This window comes from Falco naumanni, chromosome 2 (genome assembly GCF_017639655.2).
Source record: "Falco naumanni isolate bFalNau1 chromosome 2, bFalNau1.pat, whole genome shotgun sequence".
Lineage (NCBI taxonomy): Eukaryota > Metazoa > Chordata > Aves > Falconiformes > Falconidae > Falco > Falco naumanni.
In genome coordinates this window covers 102,326,090-102,349,757 of record NC_054055.1, presented here as the reverse complement: position 1 = coordinate 102,349,757, position 23,668 = coordinate 102,326,090, and the positions used below count along the sequence as shown (strand labels likewise).

The following is a 23,668-nucleotide window of genomic DNA, read 5'->3' as shown; positions in this document are numbered from 1 at the left end:
TACTGTAGATTAGATGAAGAGTTCTCATCCATGAAATGGTATTAGGGGATGGGGGGAAGCATGCGAGATGCTTACTAAAAAGGCTAGTTACTGGGTAGCTGAAAACAGTGACAATGTAAGTGGAGAAGTGGAATAAAGGTCCTCCCTCAGAATCACTATTCAAATACGAAGCTATTTCTGGACCACCAGACCCAGATGACGAGGAGCCTGTGCAGCCTCCTCCCTCTCAGGTACCTACAGAAGGTTCCAATACAGTGTTATCCCGGTGTAGTAAGCACAGTCCCATGAGGAAAATGTCTTGCTCACATGCAGCACAAAGGTAGAGACACTCTAGTATGCAACACCACTGGTGCTTTTACAGAAACTGACCTTGAAGGATTTGTGTCAGGTAATGTTAATGCTCTTTTTATGGGTCCAAGGTCACAAGGTGGTGGGATTTGGGTTTTTTTTGTAGGATGCTGAGGCACTGAAAAAGACTACTCCATTTAAGACTTCAGTACTAAATTTATGTTTGTACTTAACCCCAGCTTGCACAAATGTTTCAAGTTCTTCTATGTTTTAAGCTGATCACCCAAAAAACTTACCTAGGAGATTGAAAAAAGGAGGTTTTGGACAGTATAGGTGCTGTTAGCAGAAACACATGACTGCAAACCTAGCCAGACCATTTGAGGTATTTTGCTGCAAAGAAATGTGAGAAGTTACTTTTGACTCATACAGGTCAAAAGTCAACTTAAACTGGTCTGGCATTAAAGTTGTTCCTTATACCATCCTGAAGAAAATATAAAAAGGACTGGATTGCAGAAAGTGTGCAGTGGTGATTGTTTTGCATCCTAAAAGTTGTCATTCCCCCAGCTTAGAAGACGACTGAATAGCAACACTGCAATTCAATTCAGCCACAGCTAATGCATCCCCCTTCAGTAGCTTTTCTGTCTGTCTGGTTTTATTTAGCTAAACAGGAATGTGAGCACAAATGCACTGTGGGAGGGTTTAGAGAGAAGATGTAGTCACCGAAATTCTAGTCCTTGAACCAAAGCGAGGGTAGACCACTGTTGATTCTTACCTTCTGAATAGCTTGCCTAAGGAATGTCAACATTGACAAACTGAGATGCAGCTTTGTGGCTATCTGCAAAATAACATGGTTCCCATGTTTTCCATTGAATAATTCAAGCAAAGTTTTGTTCTTGTGGCTTACTAACTAGTCAACTCTGAGAAGTCACATTTCAGTTTGACTGCTTCCTACTTATAGAACCTTTTTGACTTGATGGCAGACCCTTAGCTAAGCCCCACCTTTCTCCCCCCCCCCCCCCCCCCCCCCTTTACAAAACTGTTAAGGAGAAGAGGGTTTATGCTTTGTAATTTTGCTGTAATGTAGAATAATGGGTTTTGAGGCTATTAATCATAGCCATAGGACCGTTTGAATGAACCAAAACGCTGTCATCCTTAGACTCCTCTAGAAGTTCTATGTTGGTAACCGCTTTGGCTAACAAAGTTCGGTTGCTGAGCAAAAGCTGTAACATCAAAAGAAGATTTTAAGATATAGTCAAAACATATAATAGAATCAAACTACAGGTGTAACATGAGGAAGCTTTAATCTGTCTAGCTTTTTTTAGTTGTAACTGAAGAATTTAGTTTTAAAAGAGGTAATCAAAGATTTTAAAAAGTCATCTGGCACTGTAGTTCACAATGCTCAAGAGCGTACATAGTTTTAAATTATAAAGGACAGAAAAATGAAAATCAGAAGATGAGAACAAAAAGCATAATAAAATGTACCATGCTTGCAACAGAAGATGATTGCACTGGACTATCCAACAACAACTGCATATGTGTTCACTTTAATAAATCACGAGTCAGTTCTCCCTCCTAACCCTGCTGCAACTTCAGTGGAAGCACTTGTCAAAATGGAATCCAAGTAAGAACATGGGTGAGTTCTGTAAGAAGTTACTCCTGTTATGCTCCCATCATCCCGGTGAAGACTGGGAACTACTAACAGGCCAGGTAACTTCTTTTTTGTTTGGGTTTGTTTTTTTTTTTTAGGTTTTGAAATCTGTGTTTACACAGAGGTCTGCACATATACTTAGCATTTGCCAGGGCACACGTACTCCCTTCTAGAAGGCTAAAGAACACGATGGTTTCAGGAGAGTCTTGTGAAGGGTATTCCTGCATTCAGCGCACATGAAAATAAGCTGCGTGGCAGATACAGACCTACATAGTGTCAAACCTACTAAGAAGAAAGCAAAACTTCTGCTCCCCCAAACCCCTTGGCACTGCTCTGTCAGCAAGTACCACTGGCAAAAGACACCGCTGCTCTGCAAGCACCTGCACTTCTTGGTTCTGCTAGAACAAAGACAAAAGCTTTCCACAAGGCTGCATAGACAATATCCAAGGTAGGGTCTGCAAGGAGATTTTAAGATGGTTCTTTTCAAGCAACACCCGTTTTAACCACAACTGGCCTTCAAATCAGTTACTGACTTTGGTTATTCTAAATGACTTTTTTGTAAAGTGATACAACAGACAATTCTGGACTTTTAGTATCGTTAACTATGAAACAATACAGCTTGCTCAATCTGTATTTTGAGTTAGACCTTTTCAATACCAGTTTTAAATCCTTTCCCTTCTCTCTTAAAAGATATCAAGAAATTTCTCCTCTGGAAGGCCAGTGTTAAGTAAGTCTATTTTTAGCAGGTATCAATAGCTAAAATAATTTCTAGAGTGGTCACCTCCAAAGAGACCAAGTGTGAGAAAACATACAGAATCTAAAAAAATTGCTGTTGAGGTACAGCCAGCTAAGTACGCTGTAAACTCAGCATGTGAAAATTTATACTACCGATTTCTGAAAGTTTATCACAGAGGAAAACACAGCAATCCAGAGACTAGAGATTGACAAAATTAATTTATTCCCCCCTCAAAGAAACCCACCACAAATACCATCCAAGTTAGAATATATTAGTATGCTACTGCTGTTAAAAAAAAAAAAGCATGAAGGAGACTACTAAGTTCTGATACATCTGTCATGTTCACTTAGAGTCATTATTATGGGACAGTGGAAGTACAGTATACATTCAGTGATAGTTAATTTGCCAGCTCATGAAGACATTTTAAACTGAAATAATGAAAAGAAGAATTGATCAATGTGCATGCCTTGTTTTTAAAAGCCAATCAACAATAAATAGGTAGTGTTTTGGCATGCAGGAACGATTGTACTCTCTCTGTTTGGGCTTCCAAGTTTTCATTTAGGGTGGTGGATGGCTGAGGGTTTTGGGGAAAACAAGACTCTTAAAGGTGAAACCTCAGGTCATGAACATGTTAATTTAGAGCATGCTATGTTTAAATTTTATGCTTTTATGCTTTAACAGAAAGTTATCACCTAAGTTCCATGCCTTAATGTCTAACAGCAACATTCTTCCCCGCCCCCCCCCCCCCAAAGGAACTATTCAGAATATATTATACTAAAAAATCAAGTCTTTATACCACTTATGTTATATTAAGTATATATATATCACCTGTTATATTAAGAGGCATGGTCTGCATTAAGTGCATAACACCATGTTAGAATATACCTAAAATAAGAGGCTTTTATCAACTATGCTGTGGCTTAAACGCCATTTTTCAGACATAACTCTACATTATTTCTGATTTTTTAATATACTTCAATATCTTAAAAATATACAAATTAAAATAAATTACTCATATATTTCTTGATATCAAAGAAGAATCTTCAAACTTACAAAAAATAGTCCAGAGGTAAATGTGTGTCATATCCCACTAGTCAAGGATTTAAAGTAACTGACATTATTTCCAAGTAGTTAGCTTCGTTCAACACAACAGTTTATTGCCTCCTCTTCATTTATTACTGAGTTCACAGAAAGAAGAAAGACCATTTTATTTCAGAAAAATGTCTCTCGACAGAGTGGACAGGTGGATTTGTTGCTGGATGTGAACCATTTGTACTGAAAGAGAAATACAACTGTTCAGTATACAAACGCAAGCTGCGTATCACAAACACTGGTTTATCACAAATAATCATTATTTGCCAATGAATAGCACTATCAATAACTATTCTTTTAAAAACCCCAAGAAACATTAAAAAAAAACACCTTTCCATGTGTGTATGTATGCGCGTGTGTATACACACCCAGATGTATTTGCATATGTATATATACATATTACACACATATATACACACAATGCTAAAGTTTTATTCTAAGAAACCTGACACAAAGGAATTTTCATCCAGTCTCATTTTAGGATAAAAAGCTATTATTTTTAAAGCAGCAGTAATTCCTCCACTGCATAGCTATACGGATGCCAATCTGTTCCAGTATACTCTGTAACCATACAACCAATGCCCACGATGACTTGGATATAGTTACATGTTAATTATCTGGATCAGCATGGTTTACTAAAGAGCATGTTGCATAAATTTAATTTAACCTTTCCTCTTCCCATACCTGAGCTGATAATAACAAGATGCTGTTGCTACACCCTATGCAGATGTAATGGCTTACATCTTACTGAACACAAGATGGATTGTTATTATCTGTGAAGTGTGGCAACCCCTCTCTCATTACATTGCCCTTCCGGATCAGTGCAAAATCCACACAAATATAATACAAACCCAGTTAATCCCAGATGCTCCAAAGATGTAATGGAGAATTGATGGTACTACAATAGAAGTTCCTGGTTCAAACTATAAATGGATATTTTGCCTATTTAAAAAGATTTAGTCTATGTACTTACCAAGCAAGCTGAATGAAACTTTTTCTTGCATGTTCTGCAAGCTTTTTTGGGAAGAGAATAGTTGGAACCATGAATGACTGAAAAACAGATCATACAATCTTCAACGCCCTCAAAACGTTTATCCACATTGTTTTTCCACAAAGATAAGCCTTCCATAATACTTCCATTCTAACAGAGGGAAAAGAGCTGTTAATACTGCAGAATTCCTTCAGAATATTCTTATTGCTATTCATAAGCATATCAAGGAAACAAAGCCTGAAGGCTTTATAATCTGAATTTATAAGCAATATATGCAGCAAATAATTTATAAAACCAACACATGAAATACAGATGATACCCTGATCTGTAGAAATGCAAATATTCATTACAATGAAAATAATGCGTTTAGGAGCACTCAAAAGGGGATTTTAAAATCCACAGATGATGCAACTTCAGCAACCACCAATCTTTTAGAGAATTTAATGTATTGGGGTTTTGGATTTGGGTTTTTTTTTGTTTGTTTTCAAATTATAGTTGAGATGGCATTGCTACACAGGGCAGACGCTGGCCCATATCTTAAGAGATCTACCTACATTTTCAACTTTGGCTATAGATTTAATAGGACTTAGGCCCATAAGTTTACTCTATTTCAGCATCTGAAGAAAAGCAGATGTTAAGAGTGAACAATTCTATGAAGTCCTTTGACGAGATCCATTATACAGATCTAAATAATATCGCATTACTAGAAATATTTTTCTATTATCAGGCCTTTGCTTTCAAAACTAGAGGCTTTCTCTAAACTCACCTGATGTGTAAGATACGTGCTTAACTGTAGCATCCAATTGCGCCACTGCTGCACAGCCACACCAACCCTCTTTCCACTCTCAACCGTTATGGATCCCAGTGGGTAATTTGATGGAAGCTGTATTATTAGTTCGATAAAGATATCATCAACTGAATATGTAGCAATGACTTCCCGTGCCGCAGACCGAGCTTTTACCTGTGAAAAAAAATATGCATGTATTAGAACTCCAGAGAGGGATGCACCACCTCTAGTCTTTTTTTATATATATATATATATTTATTTTTTTTATATATATATACACACACCATATATACTTCACTACACAGATATAATTGTCTTAGACCAGGAAAACATTTTTCTCAAACTTCCACTCCTATCATAGCAAAGCAAAAAGAAATTACCAGCCATTTTTCAATCTACTGACTGATTACATTTTTTAATACACCAAAAAGAAGTATATTGACAGCAGTATCTTCCACTTACCTCCTCAACTTCCCGAACATCATAAACCCCATTCATTTCTTTTTTTTTTTTTAAACAGAGAATTAATAAATATCAACTTAATGTATCAATGCCCAAGTTAAATTATGTTTTCATCAGTCATTTAGAACAACAAAAATGCAATCATATAAACCACTGTAATACAGTCTGGTTCCGAGAAGCAACGCTTCTTAAAATGTTTGCAAAAAACTGAAGTAAATTAAAAAAAGGACAAAAAGTCCTACTAACCGTCATGCCATTAAATAACTGTGTGCTAGTCTGAACAGAAGATATTTCCTGTGAAGAAAGCACACTGCTGACATACTTGCTTGTAAATTTATCTACAACATTGAAGACACGTTTCTCACAGCTGTTCCACCAAAGCCTGACCATTGCCGGCAAGTCTTTCAGTGTTATATGGTACACAGAGCAGGCCAAGTGCGGAATCTGGGATGACAGGGCTGCTGTTCCTGGGAGGGAAAGAAAGGACGTTGAAATACTCTAACACATTAGTCACAAATTTTCATTCCTCCACACCACATACAAAAATTTTGATACCAATGGAACTGTGGTAACTAGAATTTCATGTACGTGTTCCTTCCATATTTGCTACTGTAAGTGCCTGTTTGACCCTGCCTTTCTCCATCAGTCTGGTTTCTTTGTTTCTTCAGCTAACACGTCACAACTGAAAATTCATCTTCTAATTTAGAGATGACCTCTAGGTGGACTATCAGTAATCGGGAATAATTTTATAGTCTAGAAATTACAAAATGCTCACTTTGGAGTGAACAAACAGTAAGATGTTTGGAGCACATTTGAGGTTTGCAGTGTTCTCTAGAAGTGCATAGAGAGAGAAGGAAAATCTTTCTCTTGGAACATCATGTTAGTAATTCTTACTGTCATCCAGATAAATCGTGCTGCAACATACATCGATGTTCAAGCAAATACTTGAAAAATGGAAACATGGTATTGTTGCTTACATCTATACACGTATATAAAAGAACAATTTCAGTGAAGTAACTTTAAAAACTCATTCTCTTTTTCATGTTTCTCAGCTAAAAAAACTCCAGTGTATCTTCTCTCATCATGGCTGATTAACTGGGTCTTCTGAACAGCACAATGAAAACAACACAAAATTTAATACCTCAAACATTTCAAAAAATACATATTAAAACATAATTTGCTTTTATTCATGTATTAAAATAGAAGAAAAATACAGAAATTCAATTTAGCATAAAAAACCCAACCATCACCTAGAAGCAATGGAGACATCCCAGAATAGATCACCCATTTTTATTACTTTTGAATCTTTGCATACATTCAGGATTCAGATAGCAGCAATATATTATTTCTGCCCTAAGTGAATAAACTAAGCATTTCCTGGTTTGTTTGGGGTTTTTTGTTGATAAATATTTCAACTTTGGCTAAGCTTCAAACGGGGAGTGTTAGCCAAAGATTTTTAAACACATGTATGTATCTGTCTATCTATTTTATAGGTAAGGTTTTCTAAAATATGTATTTTTAAGCAGAAAAGCATACCTAAACTTCAGCAATACCACAACTTTCTGAAATGCACTAATACAGTTTTTACTAACCTTTGACATCTAAATGAAGCTCTTCAGTAAAGAAGGTTTTTGTGTCCTTATTTGGAACTTCTGAAGTTGGCCCAGAAAAGACAGGGTTTTCAGGCATAAGCCTGAACAAGTGATAAAGCAATTTATTCAAGCTTTTAGTTCTTCTAAGGTATTGTGAGTAGAGAACTCGCAGCTGATAGTGTTAAAATAAAATAAATTAAAAAACCAAACAACAAAACACACACAAAATACAGATGAAGCTTAACACATATAGCTTACACTGTAAATAATATAAATATGTTCCTGTAAGGAGGAAAAGCAAGACTATGATTTAGAAGTGTTTAGAAGAGTGATTTAGTTCTCTGCACCATTTTGAATGATTAGAAGATCAGAAAATGTAGCAAGCTTTTTTGAAAATGCAAGGAAGAATCAACCATTAATGAATTTAATTCTTTATTACTCTAATGTCACCATCCTTAAGTATTGCAGTGCAGAAATCTAAGTCCATTGATGCTTTCAGAATTCCACTAATTCCACAAAAACAAAAGGTTGGATGATATATTAATTAAAAGAATAAAAAGGCTGGATGAAACGTCAAGATTTAAACCAAGTCAGTCTGCTAAGAAATACAGTTAGAAGGAAAAGACTTCAAACATACCTGAGAAGATGCTGCTTTGAAGAAAGCTAATGTTAACTTCCAAGTGAGAAGATACCCTAGAACAAGGCAGAACTCATCACTCAGAGGCTGAATAACAGCAGATTCTCCAACTGGAATGCATTCCAGGATGTTTTCTAGCAGGAGTTCTTGAGTGGCCAGGACACACATAAGAGCCGCTGGAGGTGATCTATGGAAAAACGTCTGGCACAGTAAACTCTGCACTAATTAAATTTATATTCACAGCTTTCCTAGAAAAGTCACATTAACAAAGCCATATATGTAGAGAACATCAAAAAGACCTTTTATTGCAGGAAAATTTACTTTCAGATTCACACATTAGTGCTAGATTTTAATATTTTTTTTTCCTAAAAGGGACAGTTGGTGTTTTTACCTCTTGCAAGACAAATATAAGCTGAATTCTGGTCATTTAACCTGAAAATGGTCTATGGCTGCACTGATTTTAACCTACATCATGGACAGCTGGTTTGTTTGCTTACTTTGTTTATCAAGTCACACCAGCAAAGGTGCAACTGAACAATGGATCTCCTAATCACTGAATGTATTCGATTTGGGTTTGGATTAAAAAGCCTTCTGCAGTTCTATAGTATGGAAAGGTATTAATCACTGGGCTGATATATAAAAAAAAAAAAAATTCTTTAAAGAATCAGTTACTGTTATTCCCTCTGCAAACTGTTGACTTTATCAGATTCAAGCTGTATAAAATACCCAGGTTAGTTTCTTGAACCTCCAAAATTGAAGTTACTTGTGCAGCTGGACACATTCTCAATATAGCAATCCAGTAAAAACCTGTCAAGATTTTACAATATAAAGCATATATGTTGCCCTATCCTGGTTGCAGCTGGGATAGAATGAATTTTCTTAGTAGCTGGTACAATGGTGCATTTTGGATTTAGTGTGAGAACAATGTTGGTAACTGATGTTTTTGGTTGTTGCTGGGTGATGTTTCTCAGGCCCTGTCAGCGAGAGGGCTGGAGGGGCACAAGCTGGGAGGGGACACAGCCAGGACAGCTGACCTGAACTAGCCAAAGGGGGGATGTTCCACAACATACAACATCATGCTCAATATTTAAACAGGCGGGAGTTGGCCAGGGTCCGCCGATGGCTGCTTGGGAACTGGCTGGGCATTGGCCAGTGGGTGGTAAGCAACTGTATTGTGCATCACTTGGGGTTTTTTCCTCCCTTCCCTTTGGATTTTGTTCCTCTCCCATTCTCCCTCCTTTTCATTCTAACTGTTATTATTGTTGTTATTATCCCTATTTTATTTTCATTATTAAATTGTTCTTATCTCAGCCCTTGAGTTCTACATTCCTTCCCATTTCTCCTTCCCATCCCTCCTGCAGGGGAGGGGGGTGAGCAAGCAGCTGTGTGGTACTTGGTTACTGGCTGGGTTTAAACTACGACATGCACTTACTCTAGTAACTGTACTCTGAAAACAATTGCAAATACTGTTTCCAGTTCTAGCACAAAGGCAAATTTAACCAGTTACGTTGAATATTTTCAACATTTATGACCCTATTGTCATAGCCATGTCATTTATGTCAGGATATGTTAAAAGAAAAAAAACTACTCTGCTGCAAATCTCAACTCTTATAACACATTTTAAAAATACGGAAAACAGTTGCAAAACAACATGAGGAACAAATACACACAATGCCAACTCCTCCTCTTCATCACCGTAAGATTTGAGATCTTCATCATCAAATTTAGGCAATTCAGGCATTAATCTACAGAAATACAGAAAGGAAATGAGATTTAATTTTTACTATTTTAATATAAGTGAAGCATAGTTCATTGCTTATCAATGCCAACATTAATGCTACACAACAAAATAATGGAAATCATTCTTTAATAACAACACAGAATCTTTAAGAGACGTCACCATTGCAAAGATGGCTCCTGAATGACAGCTAATGTGTATAGCCTTGCTCAGTTCTTTTCAAGACCTTTCACACTTCCCAAGTCACGCTAAAATAAACTCTATCAGAATAAAGCTATTGCAACTTTACACCTCAGTATAAGTGAAAGATAATGGTAGCTTCTTATGCTTAAGCCAGCTGCCTTGCAATCTGCATTTTGAACAATTAAATGCAAGTAATATTTTTCAAATTCTGTACTCTCTCTTTTGGTATCAGAGATATCCAAAAAGTTCACAGGAATACTACACGTTTTTGTTCACTTTCTTGATTTCTTATCTAAATTAGTGAAAATAAAAAGGTCATACTATGTAATGATACTGTCAGACCCAGATCAAACCTGGAATGTTTCAGTTTACATTTTAAAATTCTATAAGTGTTTAAATAGGGGTTAAAAATAAATAGCTTCATACTTATGATACCGACACCTATGTAACTATGGTACAGAAAATAAAATTATATTTTCATATACTGCAGTAAAATTTGTCAGTATATATTTAGTCTACTTTTACAATCAAATTTAGCATTCATAGCTTTATATAATGTCCTCTGACATAGAACACAAATTGCCCAGTTAATGATTTTCTTCCATAATGGAACAATGCTAAACATACATCTGTAAGTGCATGTTCTTTAGCAAATTTTTTTTTTAAAAAAAAAAAAAAAAAGGGGTGAGGTGGGAGCAGGAGGAGGGAGGCAAGTGAAGCGAGAAATTTGTTGATTCTTACTTGTACAATATATGGTAGACTGAAATCTGTACAGGTCTAGCCCAGAAAAGCAACAATGGAGATAACGTATTTAGTAGTGTCTGGAGTTTATCTGGAAGATTAGTTTTCTGGCCTGCAACAAACTTTGCTGGCAATTTATGGTTTAGCAATTGGTCCTTTGAGATGTAAGTTAGAGCTTCTCCCAAAGATGTTAACACAGAGTTCTGAAAAGAGCCTTCAGATGCATTTTTGGTTTCTCCTATTTAAAATAAGAGAAAGACAAGCTGTGATACAGAATGTATCGATGATGTCACAAACAAGCATTACTAGAAACAACTCAGACCAAACTTACCAGAATCCATCTAATTTTAAGAACCAAAATGTGAAGTGCAGTTACTTTACTAATTAGCATTTAAGTGTTCAAAAAAGTTTGTTTTTATAAACTATGTTGACATAATATTCCTATAAATTAAAAAATACAGCCTGTCAAGTTCTATTTCAGAATAATCTGACAGGTACCATTATTACTCTCCTTGCCATATACTTGCCTGTGACTTTTACCAATAAAGGTAACAGCAAATTATGAATTCCTTCAGAAAAGAATTCCTTCCATTCACTGATCAAGTTCACAGGAAGGTTTTCAGTAGTTTCAGGAGCTGGAGTTTCAAAGAAAGCACTAAGGGCAGATGCCAAGTCACAACTGACACAAGCAAAAATCTGCACAAGTGGGACATGATAAAGTGAACGGTTTTCACTTGTTGTCTAGGAGGAAAAAAAAGAAGAAAAGATTTCTTAACCTTAAATATGCTTTAAAATATCTGTTTCACATTCCCTGTCTATACCAGAAAGTATCATTTCAAAGAAAGCTCAGTTGCAAAGACCATTTTAAAATGACTGGGGGGTGGAGGGGAAGTTTAAAAATGTAATCTGTACTTTATTAAGACTGAAACAAATTTCTAAGTCTCACTAACGTTTAGAATCCTCACTTGCTTCCCTCGTATGACCTTCTTTATAGCATCAGAAAGAAACTGCCACCAAGTGGATTCAAATAGAAAAGTACGCAGCTGTAGCTTATGTGTAGCAAGTGAGCCACTTGTGCAAGCCAACCAAAACTGATAATGTGAAGTGCTCTCACTTTTCTCTCCCAAACATAAAAGCTGTAGCAATATCAGACTTGTATTTCCAAATTGTAAAAGGAAAATGACAATATACTATTGTGAACTTGAAATCATTTATGTGGCTATCAGGAGGATATTTCCTCTCCTCCAACACAGCTGCTTCTTTTATTTTTATTCTTACTAGTTTCCCCAAAAAAGGAATATCATTAAATATTAAAAACATTTCCAAGCACCTAATCTATACAACGTATCTTTTATATAAGTTCCTTGTTTGGTTTGTTTGTTGGTTTTTGTTTGTTTTTTTAATTAAAAAATATAGTTTTCACATACAGCATCGGTAATAAGATTAATCTTGAGACCAAGAAAGGCCACGTGGAAGTTTCTGGCCTGCCGTTATAAATGTGCAGTGACAGAAGGATCTATAGTTAAAAACAAAACAAACCAACACCATCACCCCCCAAAAAAAGCCAGAAAGTGAGAGAGATTCTGTGTCTTTAGTTAATTAATTAAAGTAGTAGTTAGCCATTCACTCTGACCTGTTTTCTAACAGCGTTAGAATACAATGTCATGTTTCATGTGATCACTTAGATATTGAAATGCAGATATTGCTTTTCATTCAGTTAATCTTTCACATGCCATGTTAGACTCTGGTCTTAAAGGGATATTATTTTTCAACAGAGACCTACAGCAGATATATTTCAAAATTATTCTCCCATTACCAACGCTATGAGTAAACATCATAGTACTTCAGGAGTGAGGTAATGTCATCTCCATACACAAAAAGAAACAGGAGATACAATATTACTTGTGCTTTTAAGCCACAGGTGACCTTTGTCAACTCAGTGAAAAAAGGATTTTGTGCAAGTCTTTTTAACATTGTGTCAAATATTTGCTAATCTCAGATGACTACATCCTTGCCACATGCAGGGAATAGTCTAAAACGTTAAGTAAATCAAAAGTGAAGATGCAACATTAATACCCATGCAGTAAAGTTTATTTTCTTGGTTCCATATTTTGATTGAGACACTTTTTAAAATAAGTTATCTTTGAAATGCTGAGTACCCAGCTATTAATATTGTTACTCTAAAGTACTAGAAAGTTAACACACACATTAAATTAAACAAAGTTAAAACTGTTAAGACAATTGTGTTCTAAAATCTAAGAAAGAACCGTTCAGAACACACTGACTTCATTTCAGCAATCTTCAGGCATCTTTCTTCAAATTGAATTGCTATGTGGCATTGCTTCTACAATGCTTCACTGTATCATCCCGCTAACACACTTTCCACTTCATAAATAGACAGGTGAACTTTTAACATAAAGCTTTCAAAGATTTAGCATGAAATCTCAATCAGACAGCCCAGTTAAGATTATAAAAATTTAGTTATTTTGTAGCCTATTTTTTTTAGCCTGCCTCCCCCCGCCTCCCTGCCTCAGTCCAATCAGCTCAGAGGGCACCAGGCTCAGGAGGACCCTATTAAAAGTTGCAATGCAGGAACAGTCTCTTTCATATTACCTCTAACCAAGCCAGCATGGAGCACGTGATGAAGTCCCATTCATTATCAGCCAAAGGAGCTGTGGAATACTTCAGCAACAAGGGAAGGAAACGCATCATCTCTATGTTGAAACCAAGCAACTGAGCACTTGTTTCTTTCAGATTGCTGTAATAAAAATACAACTAAAGCTTACATATCGTGCCGTGGACACGAGTATTTATATTCTTGCCTTCACTCCTCTTAGGACCAACTAGTCTTGCACCAGGCTGCACCCTGCGTGCTTCTGATATTCCATCTTCTAAAGTTAGAACACTACATTAGCTGCCAAGTCTAAATAAGTCAACGGGTACAAAATAGACTAAGAGCTAATTCTCCATTCACACATTATACAGATTCCTAAAACTGTACTGTTTATGCATTTGCTTAAATAGCACACTTAAACTATGAAATTTAACAATTTTAACTAAATCAGTTAAAAAAAATAATTTCAGTTACTAATCTTAAAAATAAAATATAAGCCCTCAAGTGTCCAAATAGTGTACATTATTTCAAGACTCCATTGCCTGGATTTTTCTCATTATACTCAAGACAAGTGAACCTCAGTATATCTACATTCCTTGCTGGAAACTTTCCAAGTTGTATTTTCAGGCCCAGAATTCAAAAAAAACCAGACACCTAAGTCTGATATCCAAGTTTTCTTCCTGACACCTGAACAAGCAATCAGAATTCTGAACTGAATATCCAAAACCACCTAAAAAAGTTGGTCAGTTCTGAATGCTTTTGAAAACAGTTGACATCTGCGCATTTAAAGAGCTCCCAGTTACCAGCCTTCAACCACGCAGATCATTTATTTAAGTATGAGTTATTACATACTTAAAGACAGGTATATTAAACTGAGGGATGTGATTCTACAAAGGCTTAAAAATGTACTAACAGAGCAGTCATGGCGGTTGCAACTCACAAATTGATTTTGTGATTTTGAGTTAATAACTACTCTGTATTTTTAAACTCGTTTCAGAAATAAAAAGAAGTCAAATTATCTCAAAGTTGCACCCACCAGCTAAAGAGAAAGCTGTCCTCATTATCGTGTTTCCAAGATATTATGATTTTTAGTATTCCAGGTAGTAGGTGATCACAGTCAATACTTCTATCATTCAAGCAGGAGTTCAAAATGGAAAGACACCCAAATGCTCCTAAAACATAATAAAGATATCATACTCAATAGGTCTTAATTATCAAGACAAAATAAACATTAGAACGTGTGTCAATTGACTGGATCATTTTATTTGAACTTCACATAAATATCATAAGACAGTCTGGATAACACCTAAGCTTTCTTCTTTAAACACTTAATTCAGAGTTAAATCCATTGTTAAATCAAAAATAGTAGAGCCAACCCAAACTTTAAAAAAACAAACAAACAAACAAAATAACCAAAAAAACAACCCACCAACCTCAAACCAACCAAAAACTCCTATAAGATTAGTTGTTGGTTTATATGATTAACAAAAAGGAAAAATACCTGCTAAGATTTAAATCTTTTTGTGTTATTAAAAATGTAGCACGCTAAGCAGTAATTTGGACAGATAATTAAGTAAACATAACTGCAAGTTGTTAAATCCAATATTATTGTAAGAGTACTAATTTTTACTTTCAGAGTGAAGTACTACTGTTGCGTTAGTACAGTTTTCAGTTTTTAAGGAAAACTGCATGTATCTAGATGTCTTGGAGAACATTTCTTCTAAGCACAATGACAAAAAACTTATTTAAAGTACCATATATGCATAGCAAAAACAAACAAACAAAAAAAATCCACTCTGCTCAAGCAGCAGTGCAATGATTTACAATATTACCAGCACTTTCCTGATCTGAAAAAAAATAAATAATTGAATGGTAAACGTACAACCTACATCACACTTAATGGGAAAATCTGGGCATATACTGTCTGCCCAGGAATCCCTAGAAAAAGGAGAAGCAGCAGAAAGGAAAATGCAGACCAACGTTACAAACAAGAGCTCCACAGTAGGGGAGGGGTGAGTATTCTTTTTCCCATTTTCTGTTTAAAGTTTCAGACACATATGGCTGGTTCACCAGGTCACGCAAAGCCAGGAAGGCTTAACTAAGTTCGAAGCGTAAGAGTTAGAGGAACTACCACAGTAGGAAGACTCAAGATTCCTCTCAATTGCTGTATGACACTAACACCAAAAATTTTCACACTTTGGGGACATCTACTTGAAGAATTCATCTGAAAACCTGAGGGCACTGCCAAGGGACAGATGTCCATAATTTAAAGTCACAAAAGTTAGTTTTTTCAATTTAAGTTAGCACAGTCTTGTTAAAAAACACAAAATCAACTACAGTTTTTATATAGACTGACCAATAAGAGTAGGTGCAAGAAAGCACAAAAGCAGTACTGAGAAAAAAAAAAAAAAAAGTTCCTCTTTTAAATGACATCTAATTCAAACATGTAGAAGGACTGTGTGTGAGCATTTCCAAAGAATTTTCTTGAAAAGCAACAAGTTTGTAAAAATAAGATTTTCTAAAGGATATAACACATCTCGATCACCTCTGAAGTAAATTTTCAAAAGCTGCTGAAAGTGTACATACAGCAGTTCTGACTCGGCACTCTATATCCCATGCACTGGAAGAACTACTCAAAAGTTATACATGTGAAACATATACACCTGTGTATATTTACACAGCTGTGAAGGAGCTCTTGCTAAACCATCTAAAGACAATCACAGCTCTATCAACTGACAATAGCAATATTTTCGCATGCTGTGTAAAGCCTAAATAATAAATTGGAAACTTTGGTATTTGCATATGTGTTTAAATCAGAGACCAAACAAAAGTACAACAATATCAAAATTCTGTTAATAATAATAATATCAGCCTAAACCCTTTAGTTCTAATTTTGTACCAGGCAGTACCAAGCCTGTACTTCCTTAAGGCAGAAAACTACCACATCAAATAGTCTAGAAGAAATGTCTGAGAAGTCATTTCTTTCTAGGAAAGTGACATTATTATAGTTAACATGTTTTAACTAAAAGGAAACATTATGACAATATAACATTGTTAAATTCTAATGAAGTAGACTGAGGTAAGAACATACCATCAGTGCTGGAAAGCTCTGTCTGCGTGCATGTCATAAGTTTGGCCACACAGTGGAAGACAAGTTCTTTCTTTTCTTCCTCAAGTAAAAAAGGTGATAGACACTGAAGTGTATGCAACCTACCCTCTGTTAATGGCAGAAACCTGTTTATACAAGAAAAACATCAAGAATGAAAAAAACTCAAAAATTTCACTAGTAAACACAATGTGGATTGGTTCATAATGATCTAGTACCTTGTGACGTAACTAATCCCACACACTAAACCAAGTCTCACTTTTACATACCATACACGTATAATAACAAATTCTCAAGTCTTGTCAGTCATCAAAATCAGTATCGTTATCAACAGTTGCAACAAACTACAAGTTTATAGGCAGCAGTATTAAGATACCCTTCTGTTGTCTTAAAAAGTTGTTTCATTTCACAGGATACAGTGTTTTCCACACGAATCACTTTAGCCATGGTTAAGGACCAGAGTCTTCCATGTTCCTCAGATCTTCAAAGAAGAAGAAAGACCCTGGTTAATATATATAGACGGACAGTTCACAACTAAAGAATTTGGATGAAATTTGAATCAATAAACATAAGAAAATATCATGGCACTTAATAATCTATACAGTGCAAAACATGAGCACAGAGTTAAGGATTGGTTTAGTTGTTCTTACATACCTATCAAATATTGTTTGCTGAAGGCTAGCTGTATTACTAAAGGTACTGAACTTCTCATATGTGATGTGCATTTCTTCTAACATACGAAGATATTCCAGAAGCAGATAAGGAGGATTCTCCAATTCTTCAATCCATTGTAACGAGTACAACAGTTCTGCAACTAATTAAACAATAAAAGCTGTCATTTACAAACAGCTGCTGAATATATTCAGTGCATAAGCACAAAGTTTCAGGTGCAGGTTTTGTTGTGTTTTCTTGGGGTTTTTTAATATGTTTTTAATGCATTAGAAGTTGTATTTACGTGCGATCTCAGGTGTTTCAGAGCATGAACAGGATATTTGCCACTGCATCATAAAATACAAGAGAAGAAAAAGCTACAATAATCTAGTCTAGATGTTCAAGAAATATTAAAGCAAATCAAGCATGACAAGAACTCTAACTCCTCTCTATTCTGTCTTTTCTTTTTAAAATATATTTATTTCTTGCAGACAAGGCAATCGAGATCTAAGCCCAGGAAAAAAACAAATTTGATGCTAATAGTTAGCATGTGGTTTCCACATTAGCTTACAAAGATCCACACTGAACAATGACACTTCTCATCATGGTGAGACTTTTGGAGACAAAATTGTTAATTTCGTAACGACAGCTCTAATTTAAGCATTCTATAAATAAAATAAACCTGGTGGAATTAAGAAAAATTGCTGCCTTAAAATATCTTTACATTATAGCTAAACACTCAGGGTGTTTATTTGATGGCATGGATATGGCTCCTATTGCTCACTTATGCCAATACATTGTGTGTTTTGGCAATGAATAACTTCGAAGTTCATCGTAAATTCAGACTTCTCCAGATTCAAAGTTCTGTTGAGATAGCATGTACATAATCACAAAAGGTCCTAGAAATATAAACACTGTACTTGTCCATACTTACACTTTCAAAGGAAAACTGAAGAAAAAAAGCAAACAACAAAAGGTAAAGGATGATTTCTCATACCTATATGCCAAACTTTGCAATTCTAATTATCAATTCATGTTAATTTATAACCACTAGAAAAATCACATTCCATCAAGTTTTACCATTGTAACTTACTTATATTGTCAATTTTCTTTCTTTCAGCATCATCATTTCCATGGACTATAATGTTTTCCAATACAAGCAGCACCATTTTACTTAATAAGGCTGAAGTACACAGATGGCCTGGAAGTTTAGTTGTGCCACACAGCTTGACACGTGATCCCAAAGGTTCACAATTCATACTAAGCCTTCCTTCCAAAAGAGGTTTGTGTATCCACTGTAATATGTGCATAAAAAGAGTATGAACAAATAATTGACACTAATTATGCATAGAAGAGCTATGACCTGTTTAACCTTGGAAACAGAGTTTTTAAAATATAACCATGAAAGAAACAAATTAACACCAAAAGCACAATGGTGTGGATGACCCACCCCAGCATATTAAAAAAATCTAAATGCGCAGCAGTAACTTGAAACTACACTGCTGCCTCAGAAATATATAGAATTCTAAAGATACATATTTATTTCACAAGAAATACCAGGGTTACTGAAGATTGGTAGTTGGACAGGAAATTTATATCCTTCCCCACTCTCCACTCTATGCATATCAGCATTTTGCTGATAGAAAACACATCACGTTCCTCTGCAGATATTGGTGTCTTTCACGAAATTAATCTTGTAGAGAATTAGCTTAAAGATAAGAACATCTTCACGATGTATATTCTGTCAGACAAAATACCCGATTTGTAAAGTAAGTTGCTCCATGCAGAAAAGAACAATTTCATAGATATTTTTTTTCTCCAATAGTACTGGATGGGGCCATAGCCATACAGATTTTGTTCTCTGTCATGGACAGAGGCTGAAAAGAACCTCTGCACAGGCATAGGCATATTCATAACTGCAGTTCCATATCAAAATAAAGAATGCTTATTACCCTAAAGGAAAGAGACTTGAGGTAAGATTCACTACCACGTGCAAGTCCATTATCACTTTCATACCTCGGTGGATAGACACTCATGCAATTTCCCCCACTCAGTTTTGCTTGGCATGACATGCTCAACATATGCTCTGACAAGATATCCAGACTGTCCGTCAGCTTCCATAAGCTTAGACAACAAATCACTAACTGCAGAGATCAAGACCTGAAGGCTGAGAAAAGGAAAAAACACTGCAAACAAGTTTGGTGCTATCCAGTAAAAGCAAGCTGCTATATACATTGTATTGAAGCTACATACATGCTATACTACCAACGGCATTTTAAGTTATGTTCTACCCACATTTCTCTCCTCTGACAGGCTGAAAAAAATCTCTCAGTAATACAAATGCCAATTAAATAACTAACAGTACAGCACTGATCTTTGGTTTGGAGAACAACATATATGGAACAGACATGTACATCATAATTACCTTTTAACATCCAAAGAGGAAGACTGAATTTGATTCTTGACCCACAGTGCAGATTTAAGTAAAAAGGTGCTCTGTTTCTGCATACTCCGAAGTTGACACACAAGTGAGTTTACACCAGACATCCAAGTGTGTTTTAATTTACATACAAGTAAATCTGTTGTAGGGAAGAGAGAAAAAAAAAACCCCAACTAATAAACAAATGAGCAAAAGCCCCACAAACAGGTAAATTCAAATTACAACCTACAGCATATAGGAACAATCACGCCTAAAGGTCCTAAAGCAGGAAAATAATTCTCTTTTCTATGTGGTTACATGCAATAACTAATCAAGGGCAAATATACAGTTTTCTTGTTGTAAAGCAATTTTACATTAACTTTGATGTACACGTAATATTTATTTGAGAATAAGAATGATGCTCCTGCTGTCTACTACAATACGCCCATATGGTCTTCAAAACCACAGATATTTTTAAAATACTGAAATACTTCACTTCTACAACATCAATAGCCATTTGCAAAGCAGCAGTGGTTTTCAGGCTAGCATTGTCCTGCTTCAGTTCTATGACAGCACTGCAACATTTCCTCCTTTTTATCTGTGTCAGTAAATGCATAGATCAATCTATCACTCTCAAATTCTACATTCAAAGAACATAAATCAGGATCTCAGTCTGAAAACGAGACACTGGTGGTGAGAGGAATAGGTCACAATTTGCCAGAGCAACCTGACCAATATAAATGGCTTCAGAATAAATGTATGTATCGTTAAGCAAGTGATTGCACTCATTTTTTCACAGGATCCCCATACTGCAGAATGAACAACAACAAAATGCTCATTCTTTGTACTTCATAAACCATAAATATTTTATGCAACATTCCATTATCACAGCCTCAAAGACAACTGAAGCACAGGGATACTAATATCAAGAGTTAAAATCCTTGTAGAGATGTACAGGACTTGATGTTTAGTAGTAACCACTGGCATTGTAAATTAAAGAACAAATTTTCACATCAGTTACAGCTGCAAGCACTCGATGTCTGCGAACCCAATATTCTATTATATACTTGAATCCATTTCATGAAAGAGAAGAATTTAGATGTAATGATCAGCTACAAAGAAGTTTGCTTGAAGTTCTTTTTCCAAATTACCTGATAAGTGCATAGCATCCTGCCTCTGAGCACACAGCTGGAAGATGGTAAGGAGCAGGTCTTCTGAGGATGGCATCAGTAAACACCCTTTAACTGAGCTGAAAAAGCTCGAGGCTACATCACAGATAAAAGATACTGATGGTTCAGTATTTCCAGCTTCAGAAAGATCCTTAGCTTTAGACAGAGCTGCTTGAAGTTTATCAATAATCCTTTCAACAAAAGTTTCACCAATCAAAGATTCTATTGGAGGGGGAGAAAAAAACATGATTACTTGACAACAAGCACGCCTTGATTTCTTGATAATATGGTGTCAGTTAATGATCATGTTTATGTACCGATTTATTTTTTATTTACTAATTTTGAATGCAAAATAAAGTACAAAAGTAGTTACAGTCTAATGTATACCTAAGCTCTCTTTCTTAATCCACAGTCATCAAGGAACCAAGTTTCACATTGCCAAGTATCCGTCCTCTAAACTAGCTGTTGCAACTTAGAGAAAAGGTATATAAAATATAGCAAGTGCAGTGATCCCTTCCCCTTTTATGCCTTCCTAGCTTCTGGCAGTCAATTGTGAGCCAGAGATTACACCTGGACTATTGCATATAATTAACCCAATCAGCCCTATCTTCCATGAATATGCTTAGTCCCTTTCTCACAGGACCTAAGTAGGCCAATCCCATTTATCCTCAAACTCCACAGCACCTTGTGGCAATGAGTTCCATTATTTAATTATGAACGGTATGAAGAAGTATACTTTTCTCTTTCCTCAAGCCTGCTATCTAAACATCTGCAAGCAACCACAGGCTCTCCTATTTAAAGGAACAATGAAAAAATGTCTTCCTATTTGCTTTTTCCATACAAATTATCATTTTATGGCTCTTTACCAGAACCCCATCCCCAATCACTTCCATTGCAAGCTGAAAAATTCTAGTCTGTTTTATTGCCTCAACATGCAGAAGCCACTGCATTTGCCCAACCATCCCTGCCATCTTTCTTTGGGCATATTCTAATTCTATCACATCTTTTTACAAAAGCATATAGGTGAGTAAGAATATTGCTGCGACCAAAACTACAGGCAGTATTCAAGATATCGACACACCAGTGCTATAATAATTTTAATTTGTCTTTATGCTTTTCACAGCAGCTCCTAATAACCTGTATTTCCTTTTTACTGCTGAGCACCAACCTGCCACTTAAAGGGAACCATCACAATGACTGAAGATCCCTTTTCTGAGTTTTAACAGCTCAGAGCCTATCACTCAACAGATAGTTACAAATTTGTTCTTCCCATATATGTATTTTATATTTATTGGCTTTTAATTTATTTTTTAATTTGCATCAGTTAATCATTCAGTATTGAAACACACTGCTACGGTTCCATAAAGTTTCAGTTGTGATTACTCTGAATAATTTATCAGAAACAATTATCATCCTTTCAGTATTTATCCTTTTTCCCCTTTTAATTCCTATCATCTGACAGGTTACTGATCCACAAAAGGCCATTCCTTTTACCCCATGATAGTTTACCCTGAGAAACTTAGATGAGAAATCCCAAAAAATCTTTTTGGAAGTCCACATACTCTATTTTGGCCTAAATTACTAAGTCAAGAACTAACACAGCTCCTGAAGGTCTCTTAGAGTTCATCCAACATGTATTAAAACAGATCACACAACACCCCACACAAAACGAGCTCAGCAATACCTCTACAGCAAAAAAGCAAGGTCACTGAACAATAAGCCCTAGGACACCAGAGACTCAGAAGCAACCAAGTCTGTTGAACTCTCTCTGGAGGGAGGGAACAGCTTTTCCTGATGTTTCTCTACATCAAAAGTTCCAGTAACAGAAATAACAGTCTTAAAACGCCTTCTTGTGTGCACCTTTGAAACCTGAAAGCACCACAAATGTGCCTACCATTCAGAAAAATTGATGTTGTCTCAGAGATCAGAGCAAATGCTAAGCTTAACAAAACACAAATGACAAGCTTACATGGAAAACATCAAGAAAATTGAACTCCAGTAGAAGTCTGTATCACAGATACCACAAAATGCAAGGAGGAAATGGAACAGGATGTTATTAATGAAAAAAGGATTGCATATACAGTATAAGTGCACACACACAGTTTTTAAAGTACATTAACTGCAAATGGCTCAAAACAAATCATAGCTCTTTTAACAAGGCATTACCAACACATGCATGGGTCCATAACCATTGATTTTTTTATATTCTGGTTTTGAAAGTAAGTTTCAGATGGTATGGTTTAAAAATTATTATTATTTTACAGCACATCAGCTAATAAATCAAACTTATTTAATCTTTCTCAAGTCTTCCAGACTCACAAATCTGAATCTGTTCTTTAAATGATGATTTTTGTTCAGCAACACAGACAAAAATTACAATGTCACTGCTGCAAGTTAGTGTTTATGAAATTAAATTGGACATGGTTAATTGGCTCAGGTTAAAAAAACCAAATAACAGAACACAAACAAAAAAAAAAAAGCCCAACCACAGAAGAAAGCCTAGATGTTACAAATTAATTATTTTAGATCTCAAATTCCTTTCAGCCTTCTACAAAACTTATGTGCAGTGTTTACACACTACAAACTCCAAGGCATAAATACACTTACCATTTTTAATGTGTTGCGACAACACTAAGCTCAGGAGGGTCCACCTTTCTGAAGAGGATGATTCTGATGAGGCTGCTACAGGTTTTAAACCCAGGTGACAGAGATCATCTGCCAGCATTACAAGTCTTTCTCCAAGTGTATCTCCTTTCAGCCAGTCAGAGACTAAGGAAAGTTTTGTTGTGCTTGAGCATGCCTGAATCCCAAGAG

The 23,668-nt window shown here is 35.7% G+C and overlaps 1 protein-coding gene across 1 annotated transcript in view; it reads right to left on the bottom strand.

Annotated features, from left to right (window-relative positions):
- Positions 1–3,287: 3,287 nt before the first annotated feature.
- Positions 3,288–23,668, bottom strand: part of LTN1 (listerin E3 ubiquitin protein ligase 1) — a 32,120-nt gene continuing 11,739 nt past the window's right edge. The window contains exons 12-30 of the mRNA XM_040582842.1: positions 23,462–23,654; positions 20,837–21,076; positions 19,692–19,845; positions 19,283–19,433; positions 18,360–18,561; positions 17,270–17,429; positions 16,992–17,096; positions 16,601–16,743; positions 14,546–14,681; positions 13,509–13,653; positions 11,423–11,636; positions 10,896–11,133; positions 9,904–9,978; positions 8,234–8,420; positions 7,597–7,768; positions 6,251–6,471; positions 5,522–5,716; positions 4,738–4,905; positions 3,288–3,947 (exon numbers count right to left, since the gene is read on the bottom strand). Coding sequence (XP_040438776.1) covers positions 3,885–3,947; positions 4,738–4,905; positions 5,522–5,716; positions 6,251–6,471; positions 7,597–7,768; positions 8,234–8,420; positions 9,904–9,978; positions 10,896–11,133; positions 11,423–11,636; positions 13,509–13,653; positions 14,546–14,681; positions 16,601–16,743; positions 16,992–17,096; positions 17,270–17,429; positions 18,360–18,561; positions 19,283–19,433; positions 19,692–19,845; positions 20,837–21,076; positions 23,462–23,654 — 3,162 coding nt within the window. The 3' untranslated portion in view covers positions 3,288–3,884. The remainder of the gene's footprint in view (positions 3,948–4,737; positions 4,906–5,521; positions 5,717–6,250; positions 6,472–7,596; positions 7,769–8,233; positions 8,421–9,903; positions 9,979–10,895; positions 11,134–11,422; positions 11,637–13,508; positions 13,654–14,545; positions 14,682–16,600; positions 16,744–16,991; positions 17,097–17,269; positions 17,430–18,359; positions 18,562–19,282; positions 19,434–19,691; positions 19,846–20,836; positions 21,077–23,461; positions 23,655–23,668) is intronic.